Below are 15,143 nucleotides of genomic sequence, written 5' to 3'. Positions count from 1 at the left end.
TTTTAAGAATTAATATGAGAATCGATTTAAAATCGGAGAATCGATCTTTTCAACACAGGCCTACTCTCCACCACGGAGGTTTATCGGGGGTTTCCCTCTAAACAAGCCACGGCTTCACGTCCGAGACAGATGAGACTTTCACTAAAGAAACCCCCCCCCCCTGCATTAATCGGACAGCAGAGGCTCGTTTGGAGTTAACAGCCAGCGGTCATTAATATGGAATATGTCTCGGGTAGCATCTGTGCGTCTGTGATGGAGAGCGTGAATGGTGGGAGGAAGAGGAGAGAAGTCGAGCTGAGAGGAGGAGGAGGAAGCAGCATTGCAGAACAGGATAATTTGATTTAAAGTGAGCTTTCATACTGTAGTACTGTAACACGGTCCTGGAGCAGCACGTACCCGTGAAGGCAGGGAAGGGGGTGGATGTGAGACGAGAGTAACTCCTCTTATTGATAAAGAAATGCCTGTGAATTATCACACACATTGGAATGCACGCTCAGGAGAAAAGAAAATGTGAAAATAAGCAAAGCTGCCAGCCGACTACCGCCTTTCCTCCCCGTGTGAGTTCAAGCAGAGATCTGCTGATTCACTGCAGTGGCTCTGAGCAGCAGCCAGTGGTTTTTGGATGCAGCAGGAGCAAAGGCAGCTTGGATCATCTTCTTTATGGGCTCGCGGCCATCCGCGTTGATTCATGGCTCCACCATCAGAGGCCATTCAGCAGCATCATTGTGCAGGATTCTCGTAACCGTAGTTTAGACCGTGGGCCTATCAAGACCTTATCTGTATGTGTGAAAGTGCTACTAAGTAGCTGTTAAGGGGCACTTTCTTTCTGTTATTAAAATCTTTCACGCGATCAATAAAAAGATGCTCCTGACCATTTCGGTTGTCAGTCAGTTGTCACGTCTTGTCTTTTAAGCTTTTCTGTGGGAATTAAAAAAAAAAAAATCAAGAGACATTAGGGCTGGGCGATTTTGGACAAAAATAAAATTGCGATTTTTTTCTCTGAAAACCCGATTTTCGATTTCGATTTAAATTTTTTTGGTAAAACTACAAAAGACAATGGAATAAATTGTTTCAAATGTTTTATCTTTTTTTTAAAGAAAAATAGCAAACAAATGTCCCTATTGGGAATGAAGTGCAATTGAAGGATACTGTAAATCCTCCTTGAGTTTAGTAAAGTGACAACATTTACAATTTTCTTGACCAAACAAAGATGACTAGACGAGCTCTGTCTGTAATGCAGACAGCTGCAAAAAAGGAAAATCAATTTTCCGATTTTCCTTATTTTAACATCGTCTTGATTAATAAATCCGATTAAGATTTTAAATCGATTAATCGCACAGCCCTAAGAGACATGTACAAACCATCTACCACACTTCTATGAGGAAAATACTGGAAATGTGTTCATTATTATGAGTATAACTATATTATTAGCACAATATACTGTAAATTTTATATAAGTATTGTTTATTTTGATGTTGCAATGTGTTTTTGAGTATAAAAGGGATTTTATGGTAGAACGGTTGAGACTAATGTTGTTTTCCGTAGGTTACAAGGAAAAACTAATTCTGTATGTAAAACCTTCGTCTCAGTATTTGACGAGACTCTTTTGTTGAATAATAACTGAAAAACAGTCTGCAAATCAGTTTGGAGGAAATGTTGACTTTGTTCCTGACAGAATGGCCTCAGGGCCGTTCAGAACAGTTATTACTGGAACACAGTCGGGACTTGGAATCGATTTAAAAACATCTCCTCAAATCTGCCTTAACCATCTTGTGCTGAACAAACAGCAGTCTTAGTACCGTTATTGTGTTGCTTGTCCAACATGGATGCGTGTCTTATTTCCTTTGGAATTTGCAATAATACTTCAGAATTAACATTAAACCGTGGAAGAAGGAGGCTTTAGTTATTTAGAAGCTGCATTAGACTCAGTTGTGAACGCTGATTCTGTTAAATACATTTCTCATTGCTGGCTGACAGCTCCGGTAGATGGAAACATGGGTCTCCACTTTCCCGTCTTTTTTGCCCTATAAAAGCATCTGGTTTGAAATCTTTTCTAGGCTGATTTTTAATTAATCTGATATTATCAGTTTAATAATGATAGTTTTATAGTCTCACAACCTTTTGCTACTCATATACTGTAAGACTGTAGTGTCATGTTTGAACAGATTGTTATATTCTAGCTAAGCTTCCGGTGATATTTATTCAAAGATTTTCATCATTTTAAAGGGTTCAGACATTTTCTGCTGCCGACACCGACCGGTGCTGAGCAGAGCAGCGCTAAATGTCGTCATGCATCATTACTAAACATCCAGCCGCTCCGTCTGAGGCGTCTCTGCCCGCGGCGCAGTTAGGACCTCGGGCTGTCTGTGACTTTTGTCTCACGCTCTCTTTTCTTTTTTCCCCCTTCCTTGTGATCCCCTCAGAGGTGACGGTGGTGTATCAGAACGGGCTGCCCGTCATCTCAGTGAGTTTGCCGTCCAGGCGAGAGCGCTGCCAGTTCACCCTCAAGCCTCTCAGTGACTGTGTGGGAGTTTTCCTGCAACAGCTCCAGGCGGAGGACCGAGGCATCGACCGAGTGGCCATCTACTCCATGGGTATGCGCTCCGTATCTCAAATCTATGAAGATGCTTGGTATTTTGAGAAAAGTTTGTCCTTTTGTTCTTCCTTCCTCTCATTTAACTCTTTATTATAGTTTAATCTTCCCTCATCTTAATTACTGCAACATTGTTTGGGCTTCGACACATTCAACATATATTAATAAATTATTGATAATTCAAAAAAGGTTTCTCAGAATGATATCACATGCAAACAGATATGAGCCACCTGCTCCCCTTTTCATTAAAGGAGATTGAGGCAGGATTGTGGCAAGATTTATGAAAAAAATCCGTATACATTTTAAGTTTTCTAGTAATAATGTCAGATGAAGCGTTCCAAACCCAAAAGAATGAGCCCTCTAGTGTATCTCTCCGTTGCCTTGAACAGGCTGTGTGCTGCAAAATGTGCTGCAATTCGGTCCCGAATTTCCCGCGCTGGGCTGCGGATGTGACGTCACATGACGCTGCATGCACGTTCTCCCCGTTCTCCCGTGCCGGCTTCACTGTTGGCTGCAGTACCCCCAACGGCCGTCGTGGTGAAGGGTGGCGCTAGAGAGTCTCATTTCTTAAAAGGAGCCTCAAGCTCCTTTAAATATTCATTATTATCAGTCAATAAAATTAACATTTTTAAAACATGTTTATGTTCAAATTTAAAAATTATATACAAGATCTTCCTTCTTCTTTTCAGAATTTCTTTTGTGTTAATTCCGATATTCATTCTTATGCCAAAAGGCACAAAGATGATTTTAATTTACCGTTTTGTAGAACATGGAAACATCAATCTTTCATCACTTACAGAGGTCCCCACTTGTGGAATTCACTCAATAAATCTCTTAAATCATCACCATCCTTGCCAATATTCAAAAAACATTTAAAGAACTTTCTTATTGTTTCATCTTTGTAATGTTCATTATTTGATCTGAGTTACATTTTCTTTTGTGTTTTTTGTTTTTTTTACTCCCCCTTGTGTAGCTTTGTTTTGTTTTTTATTCATATATGGAAAGGATTCTATATAAGCCACCAGGCTTCTTCCTTTTCTTGCAAGTTATTTCATTGTTTTTTTGTTCATATTTGTCTTATATTGCTAAAAAATAAATAAACTAATAAATAATAAATAAAATAAACTATCTCTACGCCACATAACTACATGTAGGGTGGAGCTGTGACTCTGCAACGGCACTAATGCCACTTCACGCATCACTCTGCTGAGTGTTCGCTGAACAGACACGACTGGTGCTCAGACTTGCTGAGAGTAACCGAGTCTTTGCTTTGCTCTTACCTTTCTAATCAGACGCCTGATTATCACGAGAGGTGAAGAGTGTTTGAAGTGGAACCCGTCAGCACTCCACCTTCTCACTACCTCCCTCCCCCTTTGTCTCTCTAACCAGATGGAGCACGGGTCGCCTCCTCCACAGGCATAGACATCCTGCTGCTGGACGACTTCAAACTCGTCATCAACGACACCACGCACCTCGTGCGGCCACCTAGACGAGGTGAGGTCCGGGAAAGTGAAAAAGCGGCTCTTTGCTGCCCGATCTGGGCGGTTGCTTCGAGGTAAATTGATTCGTCTCTGCTAACATTAAGGCTCTTTGATTTGTGTTCCTGTGTTTCTCTTAGAGATGCTTCCCCACGAGGAAGCCGAAAGGTTGAATGACGTCAAATTCTTAGTGCAGCAGCTCTACACCACGCTGCGCATTGAGGAGCACCAACTCGGCAAAGAGCGTGAACTGATCGAACGACTGGAAGATCTCAACTCCCAGCTCCGCCCCCTAGAGAAGGTCCGTATACGTTTTTGGAAGTTGTTCTTGTAGAAACGTCATTTCTGAAGGTTTGAGCCAGCAGGGTGTTAGACAATTAAAGCAGCAAAGAAAACATCAGTGACCGAGCACTTTGAGATGCAACGCAGCAACGGGAGATGCTCAGTGTTGTCCAGCCGTCGTCTGTGTAACACAAGAGCATCATTCTGTTCATCAACATAAAAAGCATCACTTCTGTTCATCAACATAAAAAGCACTGAACAGTTGAGCCACCATGGGTTCGTCCAAGCCTTCGTTAATCCCGTCATGAGATAATGAATTTGCACCAACACAAAAAAAGACTAATCACATTATAAGTACTGGTCTGAAGAAGATAAGCTGCACAAGATTTAGTGCTGGAAATCAAGAAAGTGATAGGTGGGGCTTTTATCATCCAGAATTATTAAGAATTAATTTGATTTGAGAGTTTTTTAGAGCATAAATACAAAAGTACCGTTTTTTTTGTTTGGTTTTTTAAATAAAATGTTCCAATTAAGGGGAAAAAAGAACAACTTGCATTGATTTGACTTTTTTTAGAGCATAAATACAAAAGTACCATTTTTTTTGTCTGTTTTTTTTTAAATAAAATGTTCCAATTAAGGGGAAAAATGAACAACTTGCATGACGCTAAAATAATGGAAGCACAATATTTTTCCATTCTGTTTATTTTTCTTCAAGGGGATCAAACTGATTTCGGGATAAAGTCAGAGCTTGTTGCTGCTTTACAGTAGTCAGTCTTTTCCTTTTTGGCACAACAAATAAGCTGTTGGACACTTGTTTCACATCCCTTTTGCTGAAAGAGCCAGGATCTTCACCTTAAAACCCATCTCTCCCAACCTCAGTGACACATTCGCCTCTAAAATACTCTGGTAGTTTTCTGGTTTAATTACGGCTTTGATACAGCCGTCGCCTCCGGTTCCTGAGGTGGCGAAGCAGCATCCGCACCGTAACGCAATCCACCACGGTTCGTTTTTTTATGACTGCCATTTTGTTGCCTATAAACAAACTGTTGCAGTGGATTCATTAAGCTCTTCTTTGGGTTTTATTGGTCTATAAAGTGCAATCTCAGAAAAAAAAAAACCGTGGCCTATCTGTAAGAATTATTGCAATCTTCAGTCCTGAATTGAAGTGCTTTTATTTTAAAAGGGCTGTCTTCCAGATGCACCTGCACATATTTTCTTGTTTGGGATCTGTATCAGTATTCAGACTTTTCCATCCAATTTTCTCTTTTCCTTTATATCCTGGAAGCATCTTAACAGTTTCATGACCAAGAAATTACTTCCCAAACTACTGAAACGTGGATTTCAGGATCTTTTAGCCGCATCCTTGTAGTGTGTGTAATTTAGTTTTTATTTGTTGGCATTTCAGTCCTCACACCTCCTTCAAGATCATCAATCTGTTTCCAATACCATAGTACTTTCTGATTTCCAGATGATTTTGGATATGAGCTACTGAGCACTAAAACGGCACAGTTGTGTCTGATTTATTTGTTTTAATCTTTCATAAATAAGTTTGATTTATTTTCTTTAGCATTTATCCTATTCTAAATCAGTGGTTCTCAAATGGGGGTACGCGTACCCCTAGTGAAGGCACTCCAGGGGGTACATGAGATTTTAAAATATACATATATTTAAAAAGTAGTATCCATGCAAAAATCCTTTAAAAATAATTATTTCATAAATAATTGAGGAAAATATACGGTAAGTCTAAATTCATAAAATGAATTTTATCTTCAGGAGTAGGCTATTCAACTTATTATCCTAAAACCGCAGAGTATCCCCCACACCAGGATGGTTCCACCTAACCTGTCAAATGCCACCTGGATTCACCTGTCAATCACTTGGACCAACGATGGAGTCGTGGTTGAAGCATAGCAGCAATATTTTTATGTTTAATAAATCAGTTACTGATGGCACAGTGCTCTGTTTTAGGTCTTTTTTTTTTTTTTTACAACCAAAAGTGCTTTGTGCTGGTTAGGAGGTACTTGGCTGAAAAAATATTTCACAGGGGGATATAGTTCTACAGGGGGTTGAGGACCACTGTTCTAGATGAGCAAACCTGTGCATACCTGCGTGTCTCCTCCTGCAGGTGAAGGAGGAGCTCGGTAAGAAGGCGGAGCGGCGCACCACATGGGTGATGTGGGGAGGCATGGCGTACATGGCCACCCAGTTTGGCATCCTGGCCCGGCTCACCTGGTGGGAATATTCCTGGGACATCATGGAGCCGGTCACCTACTTCATCACCTACGGCACTGCAATGGCCATGTATGCCTACTATGTTCTCACACGCCAGGTACGGTGCTGCCCTCTGCAAGTTCATGTGTGTGAAACTAACATATGTATGGAACCATTTCTGAAAAATTTCTTTCCGATTTATTATAAGCAGAGGTGTCTTCAGTATTCACATTCATTACTCAGGTAGAAGTATAGATACTAGAGTTTAAAAATACTCCTGTAGAAGTTGAAGTATCAACTCAAGTTTTTTACTCAAGTAAAAGTATAAAAGTACTGGTTTCAAAACTACTTAAAGTATAAAAGTAAAAGTAATGTAAGGGGGAAAAAAGCCATTAAGGACAAAAGCCATTGAAAATGAATGCATCTTAGTATAATGCAAATATATTAAAGAACCATATATGTGTACTATTGAGCATTAACATGTGTTTCAGAGAGCAGGAGATATGATGACTAGTTGCCTATAAGTATTGTAATGGTGCAAAAAGTCAAACTTCAGAGGCATGTTATCATTTATTCTAACCTTTATTGGAATGTACATCCAAGTTTAGTTGCAGGAATCTGATGTAAGAACAAAACTGGACAAGAACATCTGAAACAACCACAACCAAATTCACTCTATCTGGATGGAGCAATTTAACTGGATAGTTTGTTTTTAAAGGCCGAAATGAAATAGAGTAACAAGGCTGTTTTTAAAATGTAAGGAGTAAAAAGTACAGATAATTGTGTGAAAATGTAAGGAGTAAAAGTAAAAAGTCGTCTGAAAAATAATTACTCCAGTGAAGTATAGATAACCAACATTTCTACTTAAGTAACGTAACAAAGTATTTGTACTTTGTTACTTGACACCTCTGATTATAACACACATTATTCAAGGGAATTGCACCTATTAACATAATGCACAAAGTCCAATGTGTTTGTTTTTCCAAAGACTCACAAGGAGACACCGTTGTCCTTGAATTGAGTTTTCATAAATTCACAATGATTTTTAACTTCAAGGACAGAATCCATCTCGCGTCGGTGTGTTGTAGCCCAAGGACAAGCACACAGCGTGGAGGACGCCTGATGAAGTGGTTTCTCTTACACGCTGCTCCTTTTGTGTGCCTCTGTAACTTGCAGGAATACGTTTACCCCGACGCTAGAGACAGACAATATCTGCTGTTCCTCCACAAGGGGGTGAAAAGGACACGCTTCGACATTGAGAAGTACAACAAGCTGAAGGATGATATTGCTGAGGTACGGTTGCTCGGTGACAGCTGGATGTTGTGTGATCTAAAATGAGCTGGGGTTTGTGATGCTATTCATGGATGCGGTTTCATGCCATTCCCCTGCACACTCCCCCACACGCCTCTCTCTCTCTCTCCTGCCCCCTCTCTCCAGGTGGAGTTGGATCTGAAACGTCTACGGGACCCGCTCCAGCTCCAGCTCCCAGTTCAGCAGCTCGCCACCACGAAAGATTGATGGGAAGAGTTACTCTCTCCTCTCTGAGCTCCTACAAACCCCTTCCCCTCTTTTCCTTCTGCCGTCCAGTCCCCCTCTCCCTCTCCTCTCCCCCAGCTATTTTCCTCCATACCCAATAATCCTAACTCTTTCTTGACTATAGGAGTTAGTTTTTTCTTTTTTCCTTTTCCTTTTTTTTCCCTCCTTTTTTCCTTTTTTATTTTCCTGGCTGAAATCTCCAGATGGAATTAAAAGTGAACACTGCTGAAAGATGAAAAAAGGAATGTGAGAACACCCAGAACTGAAAACTTCTCACAGCTTAAGGATGAAGAGGATGCTAAAAAGGTAGACGACGACGACGGCGATGATGATGATGATGACAGAAGCGGGCACTATGGACATGCCCCGAAACTCCGGAGGGACAGCCTGCAGGAGAAATGTGAAATATCACGCCTTTAGGCGGTCCAAGACGGGGAACGCGCAGAGGAACTGCCTTTGTTAAAAGTGTGTGTGTGTGTGTTTGAGTGTATGTGCGTGTGTGAGGGACCTTCAGCCTACACAGGGACACCGAAACCCACTTCCTCTGTAAGTCAAACTCTCAACACACACATACATGCACACACACTCGACTCTGGCCTCGTGCAGGCTCAAGGGACAAGTTTACAAGGATGTTCTGACTGCAGTCGCACCATCGCAGCTGAATTCTGCTGCCCCTCCCACTCTGAGCCACGCCTCCTCCGGGTGACGGACAGCTGTCCTTCCCTGCGCGACCTTCACCAGGAGTATATCTTCACTTGCAGGATGCAGGAATGACGAGGCCTCACTTCCTCTTCCTGTCGATTTCCTGTAGCGGCCTCCGCAAGTTTGAGAGTACTACCGACAACAACATCACTGTGCGTTCTTTTATTCCAAAAAAATATTTTGGCACTTTTTATTTTGAAAGCCATAGTATATTTGTTATGAAAAAGTATAAATATATATGTATACAATCAAATAAACAGATGACCAGAGGCTAGTTTTTTCCAGTGGGGGGAGGAGCTCTTGTCCATCATTTCATGAGACACTCATTTGCATCTTCTCAAGATCTCCCGCCATGAAGGACCTCTCTAACAACGAGGTTACGCCGTTCCAATACCTTCTGCTACCCGTCCCATGGGTTTTCTTGACACGTGCACAAGTTAAATGTTTATGATTTAGGAGAAGGCTGCTGTGCATGGTCACCAAGAGGCGTGGAGGTGATGCTGGGCCACATCAGGGTGGAAAAAAAGGGGTTTAATCAGAGGTTTTTCAGTATCACAAAATATCCATTGTGGTTAATGCTTGACCAAAGTTTGCTTCCATTGAAATAGTTTAACACGATGACAGGGTTTGAAATGTTCACTTCCTTCAGCCTCAGACGAATGCAACAGGCACATTAAATGTAGGAGTTGAAGTGAAGTTTTCTCCCCTTTCTCACTGATGAAAACAGGTGAAATAAGATTAAGGTGTCCTCTCATCCTGAAGTAAAGCTTGAGCGTTCTCCTCCCACTGCTGCTCTTATCCCCCTCCCTGCTCCCTTTATTGCAAGGCAGGGTAGACTGCATGCTGTGGTATGCCCTCAGTAGAAATTTGTGAATGTGTAGGAGCATTATTGCAATTTTGTACTTAAATTGGACACTTTGCTTTACCACGTCTTGCTGAAGTCTCATCCAACATCAAGTTGAAGTTTCATCCTTTTTTTACGATTATCAAAGAAATCAAACATTGTGGAAGCCATATCTTTATGTTGTCCATTCTTTTGTCTTCTTTTTTTGGGGATGCTCACCAAATAAACCTTTTGTCAGCCTCGCATCGTTTCCTTCTTTGGCTCTGAACTGCTGTAGATCACCTCCGCAGAGAGGAGGGGCGGCCACTCCATCGTTTGTGTCAACAGTTGGCTGAATCCTGCTCAGAAAATCCTCATGTTTAGCTGCAGATTTAATGTTAAAATGCATGATTTTTATGTCAAATCAGAAGTTTGCCATGCCGATCTCAGAGCAGGATCACGTCCAACCCGCTGTGTTGACACGTGTACATTATCCCCCATAGAAATGGTGCCTTTTGGATAATTATGATTTCAAGTGTCCAGACAGAGTTGCAATTTGATAAGCCGCAACGAGAAGACATTGAAGTGACGGGAGAAAAGATGATCCTACTTGGAATGAGTCCATCGTGTAAAGCGGGGCTCTTTTTGAATGATTGGAAGTGGAAATCAATTTTTCTGAGTGTCAACGTAAATGTTTGAGTCAAAATACGAGTTTGCTGGGAGCAAAGAGCAGCTCAGTGTATCCATGAACCTTTCCTCCTAATTGCGTCTTGTCAATACGAGTAAAAATCAGTCTGCATCCCGTCTCTTAGATTCATTTCTCCTGCATAGGCATCCTTAAACACACATGGTGCAACATGCACAAAGAGCAAACAGCGCTTTCTTGGAGATGCAGTTCAGAGGGCGGCTGTTTGCAATCTGTTCCTCCTCTCTGCTGTCCACATTTCTCTCCTTCATCAACCCCTTCTGTTTTTATCAAAACCATTTATTGCCTTCTTTCTTTTTCTTTTTTCTTGTTTATTTTGTGAAAACAAAATATATCAAATATAGGGAAACTTTATTCTAAAGAGGGTGTTGCATGAATGTATGTTTACATGGGAAATTATGTAAAAAAAAATTAAAAAATGACGATTTATTAAAGTAACTGCAAAGCTAATTTAAGAACGTTGTTTGTAGAGATTCCTAGTTATCAAGGGCAGTGGAGGGAATCGGCCCTGCCAAATGTGATTGAAATCCAAAGCCAACAAACTGCTCAAACCCCAACCGAGTCCCATCGTCACACTCTTTATCACCATAACACTCCCTGACTCTGCGTCCATACTTACCAAAAGATTGGGAGGGGGGAGGGGCAAACAGAATCACCCTCCATCACTGATCACCCTTTAAAGGGAGGCTGGACGTCAGCCGCACATTTCCTGCTTACCGGGGTCAAACCTCCAGTTCTTGTCCCTTTCCTGCCCTTTTCCTGCGCCTTCAGAATTTTTTTTTTTCTCTCCAAAGTTCCATTATTATTCTATGTTTTAAATGTGTGTTAAGTTTTGGACATTTTTTTTGTTTTTCGTGTTACACTAAGACATGTTTAAAATGCCTCAAGAGTGAAGCGGAGCATAGGATTGAATCGATCCCGTACTTCATTCTGGCCTCTTATTTTATTATGCTTTTATTTTTTATTTTTTTCCTTCTCAGTTGACATATGATGCTGTAATGTTGGCAAAAAATAAAATGTAAAATCCTGTATCATTTATGAAATATGTATAAAAGAGAAATGTAATTCAATTACCAATAAAATCGTTATCCAGTTTTTGGAGCCAGTGGTCCCGGTGACGTTTATTTTTGTTTGCTATTGGTGTCTGAACGGATTTATGTGACACTCTGCAGATGTTTACAAAGAGCAGCTTTTCAAGGCCTTGATGGCATCCTCCCAGTTTCCTTGGCCTCCTGTTATTCCTTTACAGGACATCCTAAAAGATACCTCTGAATCAAACTCCAAAAACGGTTGCACCGATACTTTTAAGCTAAATGTATGCTCTAAATCTTAAAATGCTATAATATTTATAATGGAAATTAATTGGTTATCTAATGTAACTGGAGGACTTGGCATTTGAATGTTGGCTGTTTTGTAAAGTATTGGACTATTTAATTCATTAGAACACAAACTATAAGCCCAATTTGTTCTTAATGGGTTAGATATTATAGATTTATTTATTTATTTATTTATATATATATATATATATATATATATATATATATATATAGACGAGTGGAAGGAAATATTTTTTTAAACTATAGTTTGTCATCTTTAGAAGATGATCAAAGCTGGATATTTTTATGATTCTCATCCCTGGCAAAAATTATTAAAACTGTTCTTGAAGTGCTGTAATTGTGTATTATCATTATTTTCAGATCAAGTAGGATAATAAAGTTACAGGATCATGAATGTGCCTCCTCGGGCTTTTATGACAGCTTGAATGGATTTCAGTTAGAGAGACAGGATCTTCAGTAATTGGGGTTGAACCTTCTCGTCTAGTGATTGAGGCATCAGCGTTGCAGGAGGAGCCTTAATGCAGGTCTTCCATTGTAACAATTTTTAATTACGATCCGGATGGATTGCTGGGCATGTCATTGAGTTGGTTCGCCTTTTCAGACGAAAAAGTTTTGAGCCTCTTTGTTTTGTGGCACAAAGCACTGGTCTAAGTCTTTATTTCTAAGTGCTTTATCACCAGGCCTAATTTTGGCTGAAACTGCACGCCTCTAATAGTCTCCAGGTGTGCAGGTAACCATAACATGCTACTGCATATCCTTATTCTCTTCAGTCATTCCAGGTCAAACTAGTTTTGTTGCATCATCCCCTTCCTGAATGCGGATTATTGATGTATTACTAAATATCACTTTCATCCAATCAGCCACAGTCCATGACTGTTTTCCTTTACCTGCTGTAACCTTGTATGTACGTGTTTAGGTCGTAGTAAGAGTTTACGTTAGGATTTACAAACACAAAAGTCACTACTTTATAGTTTGGTCTACAGACACAGAGTCTCATTTATGTCCTTTTGCTTTTTCATTCCTTTGTGCGTAATCTATTTTCAAGAAATATAGGTAGGAGTTTTCTGACTTTTTGACACTTGCCTGGTCTACCTGAATGTGTCTTCTCTGTCCGTCCCATTTTGATTGCACTTGGTCCAGATTTAAACACAGCCGACTGGAAACAGTTGTTTTTAAACGGGGGTTGTGTTCAGCCTCTCACTGTACATTTACACTGAGCTGAACTGGATCAAATTTATTTACTCCCAAAGAGAAAAATTATATTGAAACCGCTGAGAAATTTAAATAAATTTGAAAAAACTGAAGAAAAAAAAAACAAACTGAAACAAACTGCTGGAAAGTTGGAAGCACAGCAGAGTACGACGGAGTATTAGGGCCAAACTAAAAAAAAAAAAAAAGGAAATTATGAGAATAAAGTCATAATAATATGAGAATAAAGTCGTAAAATTACGAGAATAAAGACACAATATTACCAGAATAAAGTCGTAATATTAAATATATTATAAATATATAAATATAACTTCACAAGATGCTCAATATTCCTCATTTTAACACAGGGAGAAGACTGCTCTTTCTGTTAGAGTTCTCATAAATTACGACTTTATTCTCATAAATTACGACTTTATTCTCGTAATGTTACGACTTTATTCTCGTAATGTTACGACTTTATTCTCGTAATATTACGACTTTATTCTCGTAATATTATGACTTTATTCTCATAATATTACGACATTATTCTCATAATATTACGACTTTATTCTATTACGACTTTATTCTCGCAACATTATGACTTTATTCTCGTAATTTCCTATATTTTTTTTTTGTTTTAGCTTGGCCTTAATACTCCGTCGTAGCAGAGAGAGGTGTGTTTGAACTTTTTGCACCTTAGAAGCAACTCAGCTGAGAGCTACAGCACCTGCAAGTGAGACACAATAACTAGCTCGGTCACATGGATATAAACTCCCAGCCAACGGTTCAATATCTGCAGTGTAGCCATGCTCCCTCGTGGTCGATGCTCTCAAATCTGTGAACAAGTTCTGTGACCTCTCCTCCTCCTAGTTTTGCATTCTTCGCCTCAGAGTAAATCGAGCTGGGTAGAGAGAGTCGTTGGAGTCTAGAAAATGTTCCCAGTTTGTCCGCTTCAGCGCTCCAGGCTCTTCCATTCTATGTTTAAGAAGTGATCTCATGTTTTACATGAAGACTGAGAGAATAAATGGTTTCAAATACCTCCTCGGTTCTCTGGGTCTCAACCCTTCCCCACCTCCTCAACGTCTCCTCTTCAGCCCATGTGGATTTAGGATGCTGGGGCTTATTTGGAGCACTAATTGGTCTTTGGAAAGTTACTAACATCACTGTTGTCATGGTTACCCACAACCGATGTTAAGAAGTACCAGAATCCTTCGCAAAATCCCTTCAAGCAGCACGGCATCCAGACCAGTGTAGAAAAATTAAATCTAGGACATAATTTTACCCAATCACATTATATTTTATGTTTACACCAGAGAGTGTTTGTGGAGTACTCCAAGGTAGGACGAATAGTGGGCGTATGTTTTTATGAACTCCTACTCGTCACAAGAATAAAGAAAAGCTTCCAGCGGTCTGAAACAGCTTTTGTTCTGTTATTTTGTTAATGTTTTCTGGACACCGCAAAGAACATCAGTACATGTACAGTCATGTGTGAAAGTAAGTACTCTCTTTCTAACCCTCTTAGTTTCTTGTGTAAAAAATAATAAAAATCATCTGATCACAGTGGGTGTTATTATTAGGAAAATATGTCTTCTGATAAAAAAAACATATGGATTTGTTCACAGAATGGGAAATTTATTTATCAATTATGAAGTTAATAGAACAAAACAGTGTGGGCAATACTAAATACCCCATGATTCAGTAGCTTGTGAATTCACTTTTAGCAGAAAAAACTGAAGTAGTCGATTCCTGTATGGCCCTGTTCACCTCACACATTATTGTGAAGGTATTTTATCCTTCATTTCTTCATTTCGCTGAGCTTTCTCAGTCTCTCTTTTAGGCACAATGCTTGTATGGTTCCCCTGCAGTGAATGAGCTGGATTGACTCCTGGACTTGGACAAGGGCATGGTTTTGATTTTGATGTTATTTGGATGATTATCCTGTTGTCTGACCCTCTCTCAGCCAGTCTGCAGCTATCACACTGATGGCCTCGCATTTGTCTCCAGAATATGTTCATGAACAGGAATCTTTTTCAAAAGCATTGTCAAGCACAGCTTCACATCGGCCATGACTGAGGCATTTTTGCTGAAATTCTGTATTTGATTTCACAAAACATGGCTTCACTTTCTTTTCATCTGTTCTTGGGAAATTTTCCCTGAAGTATTCTTATTTGTTCAGATGCCTTGATCATGAAGCTAAAATGTTATTGCGTATTTTTTTAGACAAAAGAGGCATTCTCATGCTGCTTTCTCAAACAAAATGGTCCTTATTTAAATTTGTTTTCCCGGA

General features: G+C 40.0%; 1 protein-coding gene across 1 annotated transcript in view; it reads left to right on the top strand.

Annotated features, from left to right (window-relative positions):
• Window positions 1-11,439, top strand: part of mcu (mitochondrial calcium uniporter) — a 65,194-nt gene extending 53,755 nt beyond the window's left edge. Inside the window, exons 4-9 of the mRNA XM_061746239.1 lie at window positions 2,424-2,594; window positions 3,983-4,087; window positions 4,212-4,372; window positions 6,479-6,682; window positions 7,741-7,857; window positions 8,002-11,439. Of these exons, the coding sequence (XP_061602223.1) occupies window positions 2,424-2,594; window positions 3,983-4,087; window positions 4,212-4,372; window positions 6,479-6,682; window positions 7,741-7,857; window positions 8,002-8,082 (839 nt within the window). The 3' untranslated portion in view covers window positions 8,083-11,439. The remainder of the gene's footprint in view (window positions 1-2,423; window positions 2,595-3,982; window positions 4,088-4,211; window positions 4,373-6,478; window positions 6,683-7,740; window positions 7,858-8,001) is intronic.
• Window positions 11,440-15,143: the final 3,704 nt, after the last annotated feature.

The sequence above is a fragment of the Cololabis saira genome, chromosome 17 (genome assembly GCF_033807715.1).
Source record: "Cololabis saira isolate AMF1-May2022 chromosome 17, fColSai1.1, whole genome shotgun sequence".
Taxonomy (NCBI): Eukaryota; Metazoa; Chordata; class Actinopteri; order Beloniformes; family Belonidae; genus Cololabis; species Cololabis saira.
The sequence above is the reverse complement of the archived record's forward strand: the minus strand, read 5'-3'. Positions and strand labels throughout refer to the sequence as shown.